Source organism: Alosa sapidissima, chromosome 19 (genome assembly GCF_018492685.1).
Source record: "Alosa sapidissima isolate fAloSap1 chromosome 19, fAloSap1.pri, whole genome shotgun sequence".
In the NCBI taxonomy this organism is placed as follows: Eukaryota; Metazoa; Chordata; class Actinopteri; order Clupeiformes; family Clupeidae; genus Alosa; species Alosa sapidissima.
The window spans coordinates 1,671,238-1,686,568 of NC_055975.1; the positions used below are offsets into that span (position 1 = coordinate 1,671,238).

The window sequence follows — 15,331 nt, forward strand, 5'->3', positions numbered from 1 at the left end:
TCCCACATATTTGTAACAACTGTGATAGTTGGTAAAAAAGCCTCATCCACCACCTATGGAGATGGCTTCTCAGAAAAAGTAACCTCATTCCAACTCAAGACTCCAATGTAAATCCAATCTAAACGCAGAGCAGTAAAGCCCAAATGAAATATATTATTCTGTCTGGGGGCAGACAAGTACAGGGGGCATGCAGGTGGAGACTGGAGAGTGGGGGGTTGCAAGCACCAACCTGATTATTCTAGCAGTCACGACTCAACAAAGATTGAGAGCCACGGTGTTAGATTATGTGTTTTGGATCATATCATACAGGCAGATAGATTATGTGTTAGATTATGTGTTTTAGATCATATCATACAGGTAGATGGATTATGTATTTAAATTATGTGTTTTCGATCATATCATACAGGTAGATAGATTATGTGTTTTCGATCATATCATACAGGTAGATAGATTATGTGTTAGATTATGTGTTTTAGATCATATCATACAGTGTTTACAATTGGTTGGCACGGGTTCGATACCCATTATGAAATATCTTCGAGCAGGATGTTTGGTCTTGAGTAGGCTGGACATTTTGAAGAGTAATGAAATCAATGGACAAAGCCTGGTGCTTCATTGTTCCTTTTTTCCTGTTGGAGATGTACACTGGTGGAGTGGTTCTTTTGACTAGAGCGCTGGCATGATGGGGGAAAAAAACACACACATTCTGCCCGTAAGTAGTTTTATAAACACTCTTCCCCCTTGTCTGCCGTCTCATCCACATTTCTTTGGAGCGGTGTCCATGCTTTTAATGAAGATAAACATGCGCTTTAGTGTTCAGCCCGACTGTGTTGTAAACATTTGACCAGATCTCGTACTGGTGGCTTTCATTGTGGCCTCAGTTGACCCCATGCTCTTCTGTTTGCCTTGTTTACCCTCATGGCTGGAGGGAATTCCAGATTTGATGTTTATGTTATTGCCATAGAGCAGAGAGAGAGAGAGAGAGAGGTTGAGAGAGAGAGAGGGGTGTGATTGAGAGCGTGAGACTGATCAACATAGTGGGAGAGTGATTGAGAGAGAGAGGGGTACTGTGATTGAAAGTGATGGATTGAATGATATCGACAGAGAGAGAGAGTGATTGAGAGAGAGAAAGAGAGAGAAAAAGGGAGAGAGTGAAAGGATATGAAAAGCCCAGCTGGAGTAACATACTTCCACCCTAGACATACCAGAGGCGGGTTGAAGGGGGATAAATATTTTCTCTCAGGCTGAACGGCCCAGGACGGAATGTTAAGACAGAGTTTCAGCGCCACCGCCAGACCGCTCATTGATAATTACCCACTGTCACTAACCAGATACCAGCCGACAGCGGACCAGATCTGGGCCAGATTGGGCCAGATTTTTCTACCACTCAAACTCTGCTGTCTTTCTGTCACTCACCAACTCAGATTGAGTAGTGTTTTGAGTCAAACACATGGAACACATAGGAAGTTCTATCCTGGTTCTAAAACACATGGAACACATAATAAGTTCCATCCTGGTTCTATGTGGTAATTTCAGGGTCATGGTTAAAGGTATCCATTGGCTTTATTTGTGTCATTGTCCATACCAAGCATTCACTTTATCTGTGTTGTTCTTCTCTGTTGTGACATCAAACACATTTTCTGTTCCAGGTCCTACAGAAATATTTTGCATGCAGTCTGATAGGGGGCTCAGATTGTAAATGTAAGAGGACTTTCAAGCATATGGGTATATGTTTTGTGTGTGTGAGAATGGTTGGTGTGTGTGTGTGTGTGTGTGTGACTGGGTGAGGTAGAAGCTTGACATAGCCCTGATAGGGTCTGGAAGCCGGTCAGGCTTGGTGACTGGGGTCTGAAGGAGCCTGCTGAATGTTTTGATTTTAACCATAGATGGAGTTTGGCATCTGTATGTATGTCTTTTATGAATAGAAGCAATGTTCTGTATGCACCCCAAGTCAAACAAATAGTTTTGCCCTTAGTTCTCTTTCTCTACTCACATGTCACCCTCTCCCTTTCTCTCTGCCTTGTTTGTTTCCTTCATTCGGATATTGTTTCACTCAAACGCACGCACGCACGCACACACACACGCACATAAAGTTCTTTACTTGTTAGTGGGTCATTGTTGAGCATGCTAGCAGATTACTCATACTAGGCATAGCTCCTTTGATTAAAGATTTCACCCTGCTTCTTCCGTACCATGCAAATATTTATCCATTAATCTCCCTCCTCCTCCTCTCCTTCTTCACTCTGAGCTTGAGGCCTGCTATCCACCACCATATCACTTCAGTAAGTCATAAAGCTAGATTGATCTTTTAACAAATCCCAGTCTGCAAGAAGTTTAGGCCTGCAAGATCTGAAAGTATTTATTTTTACTTATCTTTAGTTAGGCCTAGACATACATATAAACAGAGAAGATGAGAAGTTAACTTGTGCTATTGATTTGGGACACAATTGTCAAACCTGTCACTGTCCCACTATGAACCACTGGCCACTTCACATTTTTTATACTGTATATTCTATTGACTCAAACATTCTGGGACAAACTCCATTTCAAGCAAGGCCTATAGGCCCTCTACACAGATAATTATGGATGAGCAATAGGAAGTTGAGGTTGATGGTTACAAGTTGTTGTTCGCCAGTGTTTATACAACTACATTTCATAGTGCAATGAGTAGTGAAGATTGATTGGAGAGTAGCTGTTGTGTACTGGCGTGTGTTTTTCTGAGATACTCAAGTAGCTTGACCTCTGGATCCACAAGCAAACCATTGATATGTTTTTCCAAGTAAAGCTTTATCATGATTAAAATGATAGTGGTGGTGACATGTATGGTCATTATTGGATTACCTCTCAAGGACGCAGGCCATGCTTGCTGTCGGCCATTTGGCCTGAGGTATGGTATCCAGGTATGGAAAACAACATAAATTATATGCATGCAGGTTTCACAGAAATAGAAATGCATAAAAGCATACATTTTGTCTTGCTTTCTTTGCTTGCATGTCTGCCTTTCAGCTTTGGCATTGCATCCATAGGCAACCGTTGTGCTGGCGCATGGACACACTTTCAGTGCATTTTCATTTTTCCAAAAGTGGCAAAACTATAGAGGGAGTGAGCGAGAAAGACTGAGGGAGAGAGAAAGAAAAAATGACTTGACTACACAGGAAACAACAGACTGAACATTACAGGACGGTTTTCTCTTTCTTGGAAAAACGAAAAAATGCCGCACCAGCGTCAGGTTGCCACCATTTTGTGGCTTGGCACAGCCTGCCAGGATGGAGAGGATTGAGGGAGACGGGAAGAGGCCAAGCGCCTCCAACTCTGGGCCTCTCTCTCTCTCTCCTTCTTTCTCTCTGTGTATCTCTCTCGCTCTCTCTCTTGCTCGGGGTCTCTGTTTAAGGCCAAGCAATCAACGGAAATTCAAGGTTGTGCCGTTGTCATTGGCACAGCAACCAGAGTTTGAGGGTTTATTAAGTAATGTTTAAAAAGAATAAGAACTCTAGCAAGACATCCAAAGTAATGTCAAGTGCAAAGTGAAAGGCTTTCCCCCCCTCCCCTTGCGTTCCCTCTTCCATTCTCTCCCTCTCTTTCTCTTTTTTCCCCTCCTCTTTGACTTTCGCTGAGGGAACATAATGTTCAGGGAGCGAGAGCAAGTCAGGAAGTTCAGGGCTGTGCCTCTAATCACATGGTGCAGGATGATTGTAACCTTGGTGCGGGCAAGCCGGCCTGCTCTCCTCTTCTGTCCTCTGCTGCCTGGGAGCATAAGGTTTCTACAAGCCTAAGAGTTGTCAGCATCGTCCTCCTCTGACTCCTCCTCCTTCCTTTTCAACCCTTTTTCTGAACTTCATTTTCATTCTTTTTCCCTCCTAACTCACACTGTTAATGGTCGCCAGTGATTTCAGCCAAATGAAGTTGAGAAGTGAACTTTCACCCCAGCAGTGAGCTCACAGAGGCCTAATCACAGATGGCATCCACATCATACTGTTCCACACACTAGAATAGTTTTTTACTGGCTATGTGACTCTCTGACTGTTCTCAGCTGATTTGTTATGAAATGTCTCATTGAATCAAACTGAAAACAAGTGAGACAAGATTGAATTAAACAGTTAATCAGCACATTGGTAAATTGGTAGATCATTGTGCTTTGTGACAAACTTCATGGTGTTCATATGCATTTGATGTGGAGGGAGAGAGGGATGTCTCTGTGTTAGAAAGGATTTTGTCGTTTAACTGATCAACAAGCCTAGGAATGGGACTGCCTGTTCCATTTGGTTGCGGTTCAGATATTTGGGTTGCCCCAACCCCCCACCCCCATTCACTCAACCCCCCTGACGCACACACCTCCCAATTACACCCGTCCACCAAAACCTGTTTTTTTTCCCAAGCGAATCTGCGGATGCCAAAGTGGTGATGACAGGTCCTGTGATCTCATTAGCCACTGGGCCAGAAGAGCCCTGGTCCCAATGCATTATGGGAGTTTTGGGCTTCAGTGTAGGCGTGGTGGTCCTCATTCCTCAGGAGCAACCGTGTGTGTGTGTGTGTGTGTGTGTGTGTGTGTGCATGGCATTGTCATCCTCTTGCACCCTTTACTTCTCTCCCACTGGCTGTGTGTGCCCTGGCGTACCTAATGAAAGTGCAGTTCAGATAAGAGCAGGTATGTTGATTGCCTTGGGATGGGCGCCTATGCCAGGGCTGCTTTGCACGCTCCGCTGGCTCTTTGAAGCCGTGGGGCTGGCGCGGATCGCATGCGCACAGGGCAGCGACTAGGCCCCGTTCTTGGCATGGAGATGGGTGCAGGGTGCCAGCTCAGGAACCCAGCCCTCCCCAGAGAGAGGGAGAGCGAGAGGGTTAGACGCAGAGAGGAAGGGGGTTGAGGGAGAGGGAAAGAGAGTGGGTGAGAGAGGTGGAGAGACTGGGACAGGGCTATCCAGGCAGGAGGGCAGCACTGCTGGGCTGACCCAGGCAGCTGCACCTGTGCTCCAGGGAACTGAGGTCATCCTCATCTAGAGTGGATGTGGATCACATCAGCACTGTGTGCATTTGGAAGTTGGCCTCTATTTACAGGACTACTTTCACTCCGATATGGCTCTGACTTCACATGTCCTGCACTGTAGTTAGGGATGTGTACATATATGGATATTCTTACCGGTTGTTCTCATGACTTCCTCAGACCAAACACAAATCCCAAAAGAATGCAGAAAAGAATGATATCTAAAAAAATCAATTGAATTCGTTCTCTTTTAGGTGTAAAGGTACACATATGCGTACCTAACCGTTTAGGTACAGGATGTTCAATACAGATGTGTGCCGAATGCACAGTAGGCTTTTTTGCATGTGGACCATGTTTTAAATTCATGTTCCCACACAAACTTGTTAAAGAAGCCCTATGCAGGTCTGGTTATTCATTCGCTCTTTCTGGGTTTCCGCCGGATTTGGGCTCGCATTTTTCACGACATACCTCCCCCTGCAGCTTCGGTAGCAAGTGACTGCTATGCTAAGCCCCCACTAGCTAGCAAGCTAGCTATCAAGAAACCAAGTTAAACACATACAGGGCTCACAATAAAACGGTCGAGCAAACACATTGTTCAAGAGACTATCAAACCAAATTACAAAAACGAAGTTCACCCAAGGGTAGGCTACTTACAATTTCAACAGCAACTTCCGCTGAGTCACATCCGGATTTACCCGGTCCGGGTTCAGAAAGTTGCATATTCGTTTTTTCCGCGGAGAAGCGATAGAGGGAGACGAAGCACCCACCAAACAACCCAGAAAGTGCGACTCTCAACCTGCATAATTAAGGTCATTTTTGCTAAAATTGTTGCATAGGGCTTCTTTAAGTGGCAGATATATCAGTTTAGTTAATTAGCGCCAAAAAACATTTGACACCTTTTCAAAATGTTATTGTCAGCAATATTGTCAGTGAATGTCAGGCTAGCAGTCCTTACAGGCTTACTGTACCGAAAATTAACAAAATATTGTTTATTAGTGTGTGGATTCCATCACAAACACTGATGATTGATATGCATACAGAAATTGGCTGGATATTAAGGCTCCAGACCTGATACCCTTTTGGTGGATGTCCGGGAAACCGGTGTGTGTGTGTTTGTGGTTTCTGGAAGGTGGATCAGAGAGGAGATTATTGGACGATGCAGCAGAAGACACACACACACACACACACACACACACACACACACACACACACACACACACACACAGACACAGAGGAGAGGGCGGCAGGGGATCGATAAGTGTTGATGTCTGCAGATGTGAGGGGCACTAAGGTCTGATGGTGTGGGACTGGTATGTGTGGGGGGAGGGAATGGGGGGGGGCGTAGAACTAGCAAATCATGTCTGAGGTTGAAATACAGCTGGAGGGAACAGACTCAGGCTCTGGATAGAGGAAGGGCTCTTTTCATCTGCCATCTCTTCCTCTATCTGGTATTCTCTGTTAGACACAAAACAACTCCTTCAGGCTTCGTCAGCTGGATATAAATGGTCCATGTTACGAATGCTAAACATTGCATTGTACTTCAAAAAGCCAGAGGAATGCATTTGTTTTAGTTGAAAGAAGGGTGTGTGTCATTGAGGTTCTGCTGCTGTCAGCAGAAAGCAGGCAGGAAGTCAATTGAGGGACATTACCTGGATGTTAGAGGGTCAGTAGTATGATGTATGAGGTGCATCAAACACAGCATTCAAGGGCAATAAAGAACAGCAGTTCTTCCTTTGTTCTCTGGATCAGTCATGTGTCCATACATTATGGGGTGTAGTAAAATCAGGTTCAGGTTCAGGCGTGTTTCCGTGCTTAATTATTCCTCTTGACCAGTGTCCCACCTCCATGGCCCCTCTGTGTATATGTGGTGTGTGCGTGTGTGTGTGCGTGCGTGTGTGCGTGTGTGCGTGCGCGTTGCTGACCCATCACACTGCCTCTCTCAGTTTGTGTTGCACTAATCAGGCAGAACTGTGAAATCATGTGCTGACAGTGCAGCTCCTCTGTGAAGCACCATCCATTAGGGGCCAGCTAACTCGCATCCTCTTGCCCCTCCACTGTTCCCCCTGACCTCTCTACCCCTGAGCCCCTTAGCCCCTTAGCCTGTCCCTAGATTGCAGGCAAAGGGGAAAGTCTGCAGATTTTTCCAGTAGCCAGAGCTGATGATATATGGATTTTGTACATCTTGGTGCATACATTATGTTCATGTGAGAAGTTTGGTAGCATTGTTTGCCAATTTCCATTTGAAAGAAATGATCATTTTCCTCTTCTGTTTTGCAGATGATAATTTATCCGCATCAAACGTAGAAGAAAGAGAGACATCAAAGAAGAGAGTGTGTCTAAACTCACTGGACACATTACATAATAGGAACCAAGTCTTTTAGATCCCTGCGGTTACAGAGAAGGGACTGACCACGCAAATGCATACCTCCCAAACAGTTGTCAAATAAAAATCTTGCTCGGGTAATAGCACCACACAACACACACACCACACATCACCACAGTAGCCAATCAATCATGTCTGAGTACAAAGACACCACCAATCGCCACTTGCGTCACAAGCTCCAGAGCCTGGGACGCCGGCTGGATGAGCTGGAAGAGGCCACCAGTAAGCTCCAGAAGGCTGAGGATGAGCTGCTGGACCTCCAAGATAAGATCATCCAGGCTGAGGGCAGCAATTCGTCTCTGCTGGCCGAAGTTGAGACGCTGAGGAAACGAGTGCTCAAGATTGAGGGCAAGGATGAGGAGATCCGCAAGGCTGAGGACCTGTGTCGTTCAGTCCGGGAGAGGCTGGAGGAGGAGGAGAAGCTGACGAAAGGACTGAGGGTGGAGATTGAACGACTGCAGGTAGGAAGCTAGTATAGTCTTTGAACATGTATGTAATACCCTTGTCTTGTCTACCCCCTGCCATAGTTTATGTAATCATCATAGCACAATTCAATTCAAATAAATATATTTTTGTCATGTAAGGTAAAATCATTTGATCATCAAATAATGTGATTTGATAGTTGTGATCAAATAGTTGTAAGCCTTTTTAAAGAATGAATTTGCCAAATGTGAATTTTGATCCATACAATTCCCCATAGTGGTCAGTTTGTTTGAAGAAGTTGTAGACAAATACAGAACCCTGGGGAATGTAAATCAAAGTTATTTTTTAGTTAACTTTACTATGCTAAACGCTGTCTTCTATGCTAACTTTACTATGCTAAGGTCAATTGTCTTGAGACCACAGTGATTGTTAAAACTTCTCTTCTGAGTTGAACCGGGTTGGTTAACTGAACTGAGCTTCCCTCTCTTCCTCCTTTTCGACACAGGCAAGAATGGCTGAGCTGGAGAAGCTTGAGGAAGCTTTTGGGAAGTGCAAGTCTGACTGCACCCAGCTGTGCCTCAGCCTTAATGAGGAGAAGAACCTCAACCGCAAGCTCTCCACCGAGCTGGAGGCCCTTAAGGCTCGCCTGAAAGAGGTGGATGCCTCGGAGGCCCGTCTGGACAAGGCCGAGCAGGCCCTCACCGCTGAGATGGAGAGGCTCAAAGGCCTCACTCAAGCATTCTTGAGTGAGAGGAAGAGGCTTTTGGAGAAGCAAAGGGAGGACCGTGAGTTGATCCTGAAGCTTACAGACAAACTTGAGCAGCAAAAGAACCGGATCAGCTCAGCAGACTATGGGTGCAGGGATTCTAGGGATCTCCGCATTGAGGATGAACTCTCTACAAGCCTCACCAGCAAACTCACCAGGAAGAAGAGCCTTGACTATCTGAAGTTCACTGATGATGCCGGGCTGAGAAATAAAACGGAGAATGAGAAGAACAGTTTGGAAGGTCAAGAGGACAACAAGGTCAAGGACTTGAACCAGGAGGTGGAGAAACTGAAGAATCGCCTGAAGCAACTGGAGCTGGTTGAGGAGGACCTGAAGAACACAGAGTCCAAAAACTCAGAGTTGCTGGAGAAGTTCCAACAGGAGAAGATCCGAAGCCAAACCCTTGCTGAGCAAGTTGAGCAGCTTAAGACGCAAGTCTACGGCAGTGGCAGCAACGGAGGTGCAGGCAATGGCACGGCTAAGGTCTTGGAGAATGGCAAGGTGGAGAATGAGGACATCAATGTCCGGGGAGCGTTCCGTCAGGAGAAGCCGAAATTGAGGAGTGCCGTTGCTGCGGAGCCTCTTGCTCAGCAGCAGAAGAGAGAGCCCAAACTGCGGAACAAGGACCTTAGCCAGTCAGCAGAAAATTCTCCCAAGTCTGTCAGAAGGGCACAGAGTCCTGCACCCAAAAGCAGACGAGGTCCGAAGGCCGGTGCCACCCCTGCCTTTGACAACGGCCTTAAAGAAACAAGGAGAGGGTTTGAGGAGAAATCCGTTCCAGGTTCCAGTCAGGCATCAAACAGCGACAGCAAGAAGGCATCTGTTCTCAGACGCTACCCGCCTGCTGCTAATGACCAGAAATCATGGAAGACAACTCAAAAAGCAAGCGATGTTGACTGTAAGAAAAGCCGGGTGGAGAAGTTCTCCAAGTTGTATGGCGGTAGTGACAGTGAGTCCAACAGTTCAGATGTGGTGCCTGTGACTTCCAGCAAGGCTGTGGTTGCTCTTTCAGCCACAAAAGACCCCGACTCTGAACAGGCATTTGCAAATCCCTCCCAGGATTCCTCAGCTGTTTTGAGCCTCTCCAAGGCTAATGGCTCCTACACGGCCTACCGGTCCCACGTTTCCCCAGCTGTGGCTAGTGACCAAGGATCTGAGGGGCACTCTTCAGCCTCAGAGAGTGAATCCACTGGGTCAAGGCCATCGGTAGGGGATCAGGAGTCTTCATCCGCCACTGCAAGTGGCAGGTCAGCTAATCCAAAGTATCCCAGATACTCTCAGATCCACTCGGATGGGTCTTCAACAAGGAGTTCCTATGACGAGGAGGGGCACAGGGCTCTGATGGCTGAGGGAGGCTCACAGGAACCGTCCCACTCACTCTCAGGGCTTGAGATCAGGAGGGTCTGTAGTCCACGGGAAGCACTGAGGTCCAAGGCAGTCATCAAACCAGCCATCGTTGAGATAGACCGTAAAGAGGTCATGGGCGGGTCGGGTGGTGGCACGGAACCTCTGTCATCCAGTGGCAAGCCCAAGATCTCTACCAAACCGGTCCTGACCAGCAAGATGACAAGCAGTATCACCATCTACCCCAACGATCCAAGCTCATCCCGGACCAGCAGCAGGAGCAGCAGTGTGTGCAGTGAGCCAATAGCAAAGGAGCGCCACACATCTACCAGCAACATCATCATTGGCCCCAGCAGCGAGCATCGTGGCAGTGTGTCCATCCCGTATGAAATTTCCATCCCCAAGAGCGACATCACGCTCAGGCCGTGCCAGGATGAAGCCAACGACGAAGACAATGGTGTCCCTCCCAGCGTCGTGGAGACGGCCCGTGTGGAGACGCACCTGAGGTCCCGCAGCAGCTTCAGCTTGCAGTCTCCTGAGAGTACGTCTGACTTTAACAACGATGTTGAGTCGGGCTTCGAGAGCAGCAGCAGTAGCAGCACCACGACAGTCACCAGTTGGAGGAGCCATAGTCATAACCACCACCAACCCTACCACCACCACTCATCCTCCCAGGACGACTGCCTGCCCGAGATGAGGAACGTCACCGTTCGGAGCACCTGGAAGAACCGTGGGGCCCTGTCTGTGGATGAGGTCAGCCACGTCCCTCAACTGGATGGCTCGGAGGATGAGTCGGAGTCCACCTGGAGGGCGTATCGTGCCACCACAGTTTTGGAGGGAGAGGAAGCGGGCGCACTACCTCCACATACGGAGGGGCGTGGAGGAAAGCTGAGCCCAGCAGAAGTTTACATGCGGCGGATCACCAGCAGCAGGGATGCCCAGGAGCCAGGGAATCCTCGTGTCAGGGCCATGCAGTCATCACCCTCCGACAGTGGGCTGGGGAGGACTGTGCCCCATGAGCCTGTGAGTGCCAAGGAGCGCCAACTCTGGAGCCGAAAGCACTCTATAGTGAGTAGTTCTCTCTCTCTCTCTCGCTCTCTCTCACACACACACACACACACACACACACACACACACACACACACACACACACACAGATTTACCACAGAATAATGGTATTCATGAAATTTTGTTAAAGGTTTATTCAGAACTCATTGATGTGTTCAGTATCATTATGACTGATTATCCAAGTGCTCTTTTTTACACTTGTCTAAGCAGGGTTAGTGCGGTTAAAAATCTTGCAGAAATGTACATGACACCGGTATGTCTGATGGATTTGCACAGATGGGGAAGTGGGTACTCTTGGCACCTCTCTGGTAATGGGGGAATATGTTTAGCGTTTTCATTTTCTTACCACCTGCTGATAATTCCAGTTGCGTTTCGGGCTGCTTGCCGGAACCCTTGCAGTGTTGCTTGTGCACATTTGACAGCACAAAGATGATTAATGTTTCCACGCATACACTTTCATACAGTTTGGTTTACTTTGGATGTCTCAGGCTTGTACTGAAACATTGGATCTGGAACATGATGGTGGATTGTGCTGAGCAGATAGCCTGTGAGCTATCCCTGTGCACTAAGGGAAAAGAAAATGTGAGTTTGAGGGGTGTCTTTGATCTGTTTTTTGTTGTAACTGGATACCTGACATGAAGATTTTTTGTTGTTGTCGTTGCAAAGCTCCCTGGTCATTCTTCAGTCCCCTAAAGGTAGGGATGAACACATATTGTCAAGTAGTGTTATAGAAGCCCACTGACCATGTAGTTTTTATAAAGGCGTTTGTTTAATGTGCGAAATATTTTTTCTTTTAAAGCCCTGAAAATGCTTCCCATTTTCATTCAGCTTCCCTTCTAAGTGTATTGTGCTTACCTTTTGTTTTTCTAGTTGGCAAACAGTATGTCTAGTGTGTGCATTACTATATCTAGTGTGCTGAATAGAAACAGACCGGCAGAAATATCCCAGAGCTTTAGGGTGGATTTTCCACAATGTCAGAGTGTACTGCAATGAACAGCACTTCTGAGGCCTTCTGGTGCAGAAGTAAGCACAAAGAAAGAAAGAAAAAATGAAAGGATGGACAAGGCAAAGGAGACTGAGATTGAAAAGAATGGAGGGGAAAGGATGCCTAATCCTTAGAAGGGAGGAGAAGACTGCTCCTTTTTTTTCCACACCGAAAGGGACTTTAATGTGCTGTGCCATTGCAGAAGTCTCTTCTAGTCATAAGTTAAAATGGACATTGTTTAGGCTTTCACCCTTATGGTGGCAATGCTTTTGCGGTAGCCTTTTCCTCTTAATCTCTGACCCAAGATATGTTTTGAGATTGTTGCCCATTTTTTTTTTTTATAGATAAGCCAGACTGCTTTTTTCTTGGGTTAGTTAACCTAGCCATTCTGAAGGAAAGGAATATAGACAAAATAAGCTGAGAAACCAGCTTCCCTGTCACATTCAGAGAGATGTTCATCTTATGGAAAGGCTTCACATTAATCCACATCATTACATAACTATATTATAAGACAAAACCACAAGACTACAATAGCTATTGATAATTTCACTATCACTATTATTAATGATTAATAATGATAATAACTTAATTATGTCCTTTAGGCCATGGCTGAGTCAGGTATTTGGTCACAATTGATAAGGGGTTATTTGGTTGAGCAGTTTATTAACAAATGACAAAGCTAGTATACATTTTACTTGCTGAAATACTGAAATGAAATTATTTTTAAAATCCATTAGATAGCTTTTAACGTGGTATGACCGCATGATATGTGATTATTCTCGGATTTCTTTTGAAGTTTGACCAATCTAGATAATTAATGGCACAGGCCTTCTACATGAGTGTGTGTTTATCCCGCATACTTCACGTGATGTTCGGAGGAATTCAGCCCTTTGATCATGAAATCTCTTAGCATAGTTGACTGGCTCTCCTCGCCCTTAATTTGGATGGACTCATGTCATACCCCACGGATCTGGTGATGGGGAAGACATCCACATATAATGCCGGCACAGGTGTCATACTCTTTATCCAGAAGCTTCGAGCCCCATGGTTCTCAAAAACACCCTTAACCCATAACCCCCTTTCCTCATTTTCCCCCAGCTTACAGTCTCTGACCTGACATGAAGCAAAATTCCACTTATGTATTACAAATTCTCAGGATCGTTGCTTGAGTAAATTCTAGCATACCTCATCCCTAAGGTTAGCACATTCATCTCCTTCGGTACACACACACGCAAACACACACAGGCACACAGACACACAGACACACGCATGCAGACATGAACACACCAGTGGCAGAAAAGACTCTAAAAGCACAATAACAGCTGTGTGCTGATGAAGTGTCTTGTTTTGTTGGGGGTTCAATTTGTCATTGTCCATTTGCTATCCAGTCATACATTTGGGGCTTTCTCACTGTAGTAGCTGGTGGGATATGACAAATAACTCAACATTTACTCTACCTCTGCCCAACAGTCTGGAAATCTCTTGATATGGACATATCCCCTCAAACACACACACTTTCTTTAAAATTCACACACACACACACACACACACTGTTTGTTTGGTTTCCATGTTGAAGTTTCCCTTAAAGAGAGGATGGAGTGGGCTTTCATTGTGGTCATTGGCTATGGTGTCAAGCATTCCCCAGAAATGATTAGGGATGCCAGGAGCATAACACAAACAGATTAATCACTTACAGTATTGACATGTGGGCAGTTGTGACCAGTTACGTGGAAATGTACTTGACAAGAGCCATATCTCTCTTTTATTCCTGTAATGTTTGAATGTCCTGCCTTTGATCCCGGGACCTCTGTTTCATTTAAGGGATGAAACTCTAGTCTTAAATAAATGTAACCTCCATTCTGTTCTTAGACTCATGTATCTCATTTGGAGTACCATGTGTTAACCATATTGTATGATCTTGATTATGATTATGAAATGGTGATCAGTTGCGCATAGCTAGTAACTATAAATAGCTCTGTTGTTGTAGTGTTTAGGATGACTGTATTGTTGCTGATTGATTTTAGCTTTTGACTGCCCATAACATATGAACATATGGGAGGAGAAATCTCAACCTCCTCAGAGTCACTCAGACCTGGAATATGATATCAAGATTATTCTGCATTTCAGTCATGCCACAAATGGGTATGAGCCTAGCGATGAGGCAGAATCTGATATGAATCAAATAGGACTTGCATAGTACCTGACATTTGGCTGTAAGTCACAGTCACCTCCTGATTTTTCTCTAACTTTTCCTATAATGGATGATTTCTACACTGATGACTGGAATTTATGTTCATTTTGCATTTAATACCAGCAACACATTTCTAAAAAACTTGAGCCAGGGGTATGTTTACCATTGTGCTTCTTCATCTCTTACAACATTCTGTAAATGTTTAGGAACTGAGGAGACCAGTTGCTAGAGTTTTGAGAATGAAATGTCGTCCCATTCCTGCGTGATATAGGATTTCAGGTGCTCAGTCTGGGATCTTCTTCGATCATGTTTTTCAGTCCATGATGCACCCAATTTGGCAGGTCTGGACTGCAGACAGGCCATTTTAGCACCTTCCTCTCTTCCTCCATAGATAAATATTTTTTAAATATGTGCAGAATTCATTTTGACATTGTTTTCCTGACATTCCTGACAATTGATTGTGACTGTGCCAGATGTGCGAGATGCCTATGCCTTATATTGTGAGTGAAGTATGAAGGATGAGGAAGACAGACCTATTGGTTATGTTCGTGTAATATACTGTTTTACTGTTCTAAAGATCAACCTTTATGTTTCTCTGTGCTATATTACGCAGATGCATAATGAGTTGTGCTCATGGAAGCGTCCTTTGAGTCTCTGTTTGTCTCTGTGTGCTAATTTAGATTCCACCATATGATGGGTGATCCATTTTGGGGTCACAGTGGTATGGTTGGAGTTGAAACCGGGTCAGGTTGGAAAGGCAACAGCAAGCGAGTCCAAACGTGAGTTTTCCTTGGACTCAAAGCCAGCTCATGCTGGTTGGTGGCTGAAAAGGGAAAAGAGAGAGAAAAAAAGACACAAAGTTTAGGTATGGAGGCTAGCAGCAATAATTGACTTAATGTGTTCCGTAAAAGTGTGTTGAATCTATTAAAGTCTTGCCTTGGATAAAGTTTTCGAAAACATAAATTAGACCGAACCAAGTTGAATTAGTACCCCTTTGAAATGCATTACCTTAGGTGTAATGGGGACTGTCTAGCTGGAACAGAGTTCTGGCACAGCTTGCCTCTAATGGGGAATTATATTTATAGCCACTTGAAATGCACAACCTTAGCACAAAAAAGAACAGATGCAGCTTCCGTCCAACGCTTGGAAACATGGTTACAGTTAGCAAGGAGGTGCTCAAAAAAACTATG

General features: G+C 45.3%; 1 protein-coding gene across 5 annotated transcripts in view; it reads left to right on the top strand.

Annotated features, from left to right (window-relative positions):
* luzp1 (leucine zipper protein 1) overlaps positions 1–15,331 on the top strand; it is a 72,025-nt gene that overhangs the window by 36,229 nt on the left and 20,465 nt on the right. For all 5 annotated transcript variants that reach the window (XR_006025574.1, XR_006025573.1, XM_042073455.1 and 2 more), the window contains exons 3-4: positions 7,259–7,825; positions 8,293–10,965. Coding sequence is in view for 3 of the 5 variants with exons in the window: in XM_042073455.1 (XP_041929389.1) it covers positions 7,496–7,825; positions 8,293–10,965 (3,003 nt within the window). In the remaining 2 variants the exon portion in view is untranslated. The remainder of the gene's footprint in view (positions 1–7,258; positions 7,826–8,292; positions 10,966–15,331) is intronic.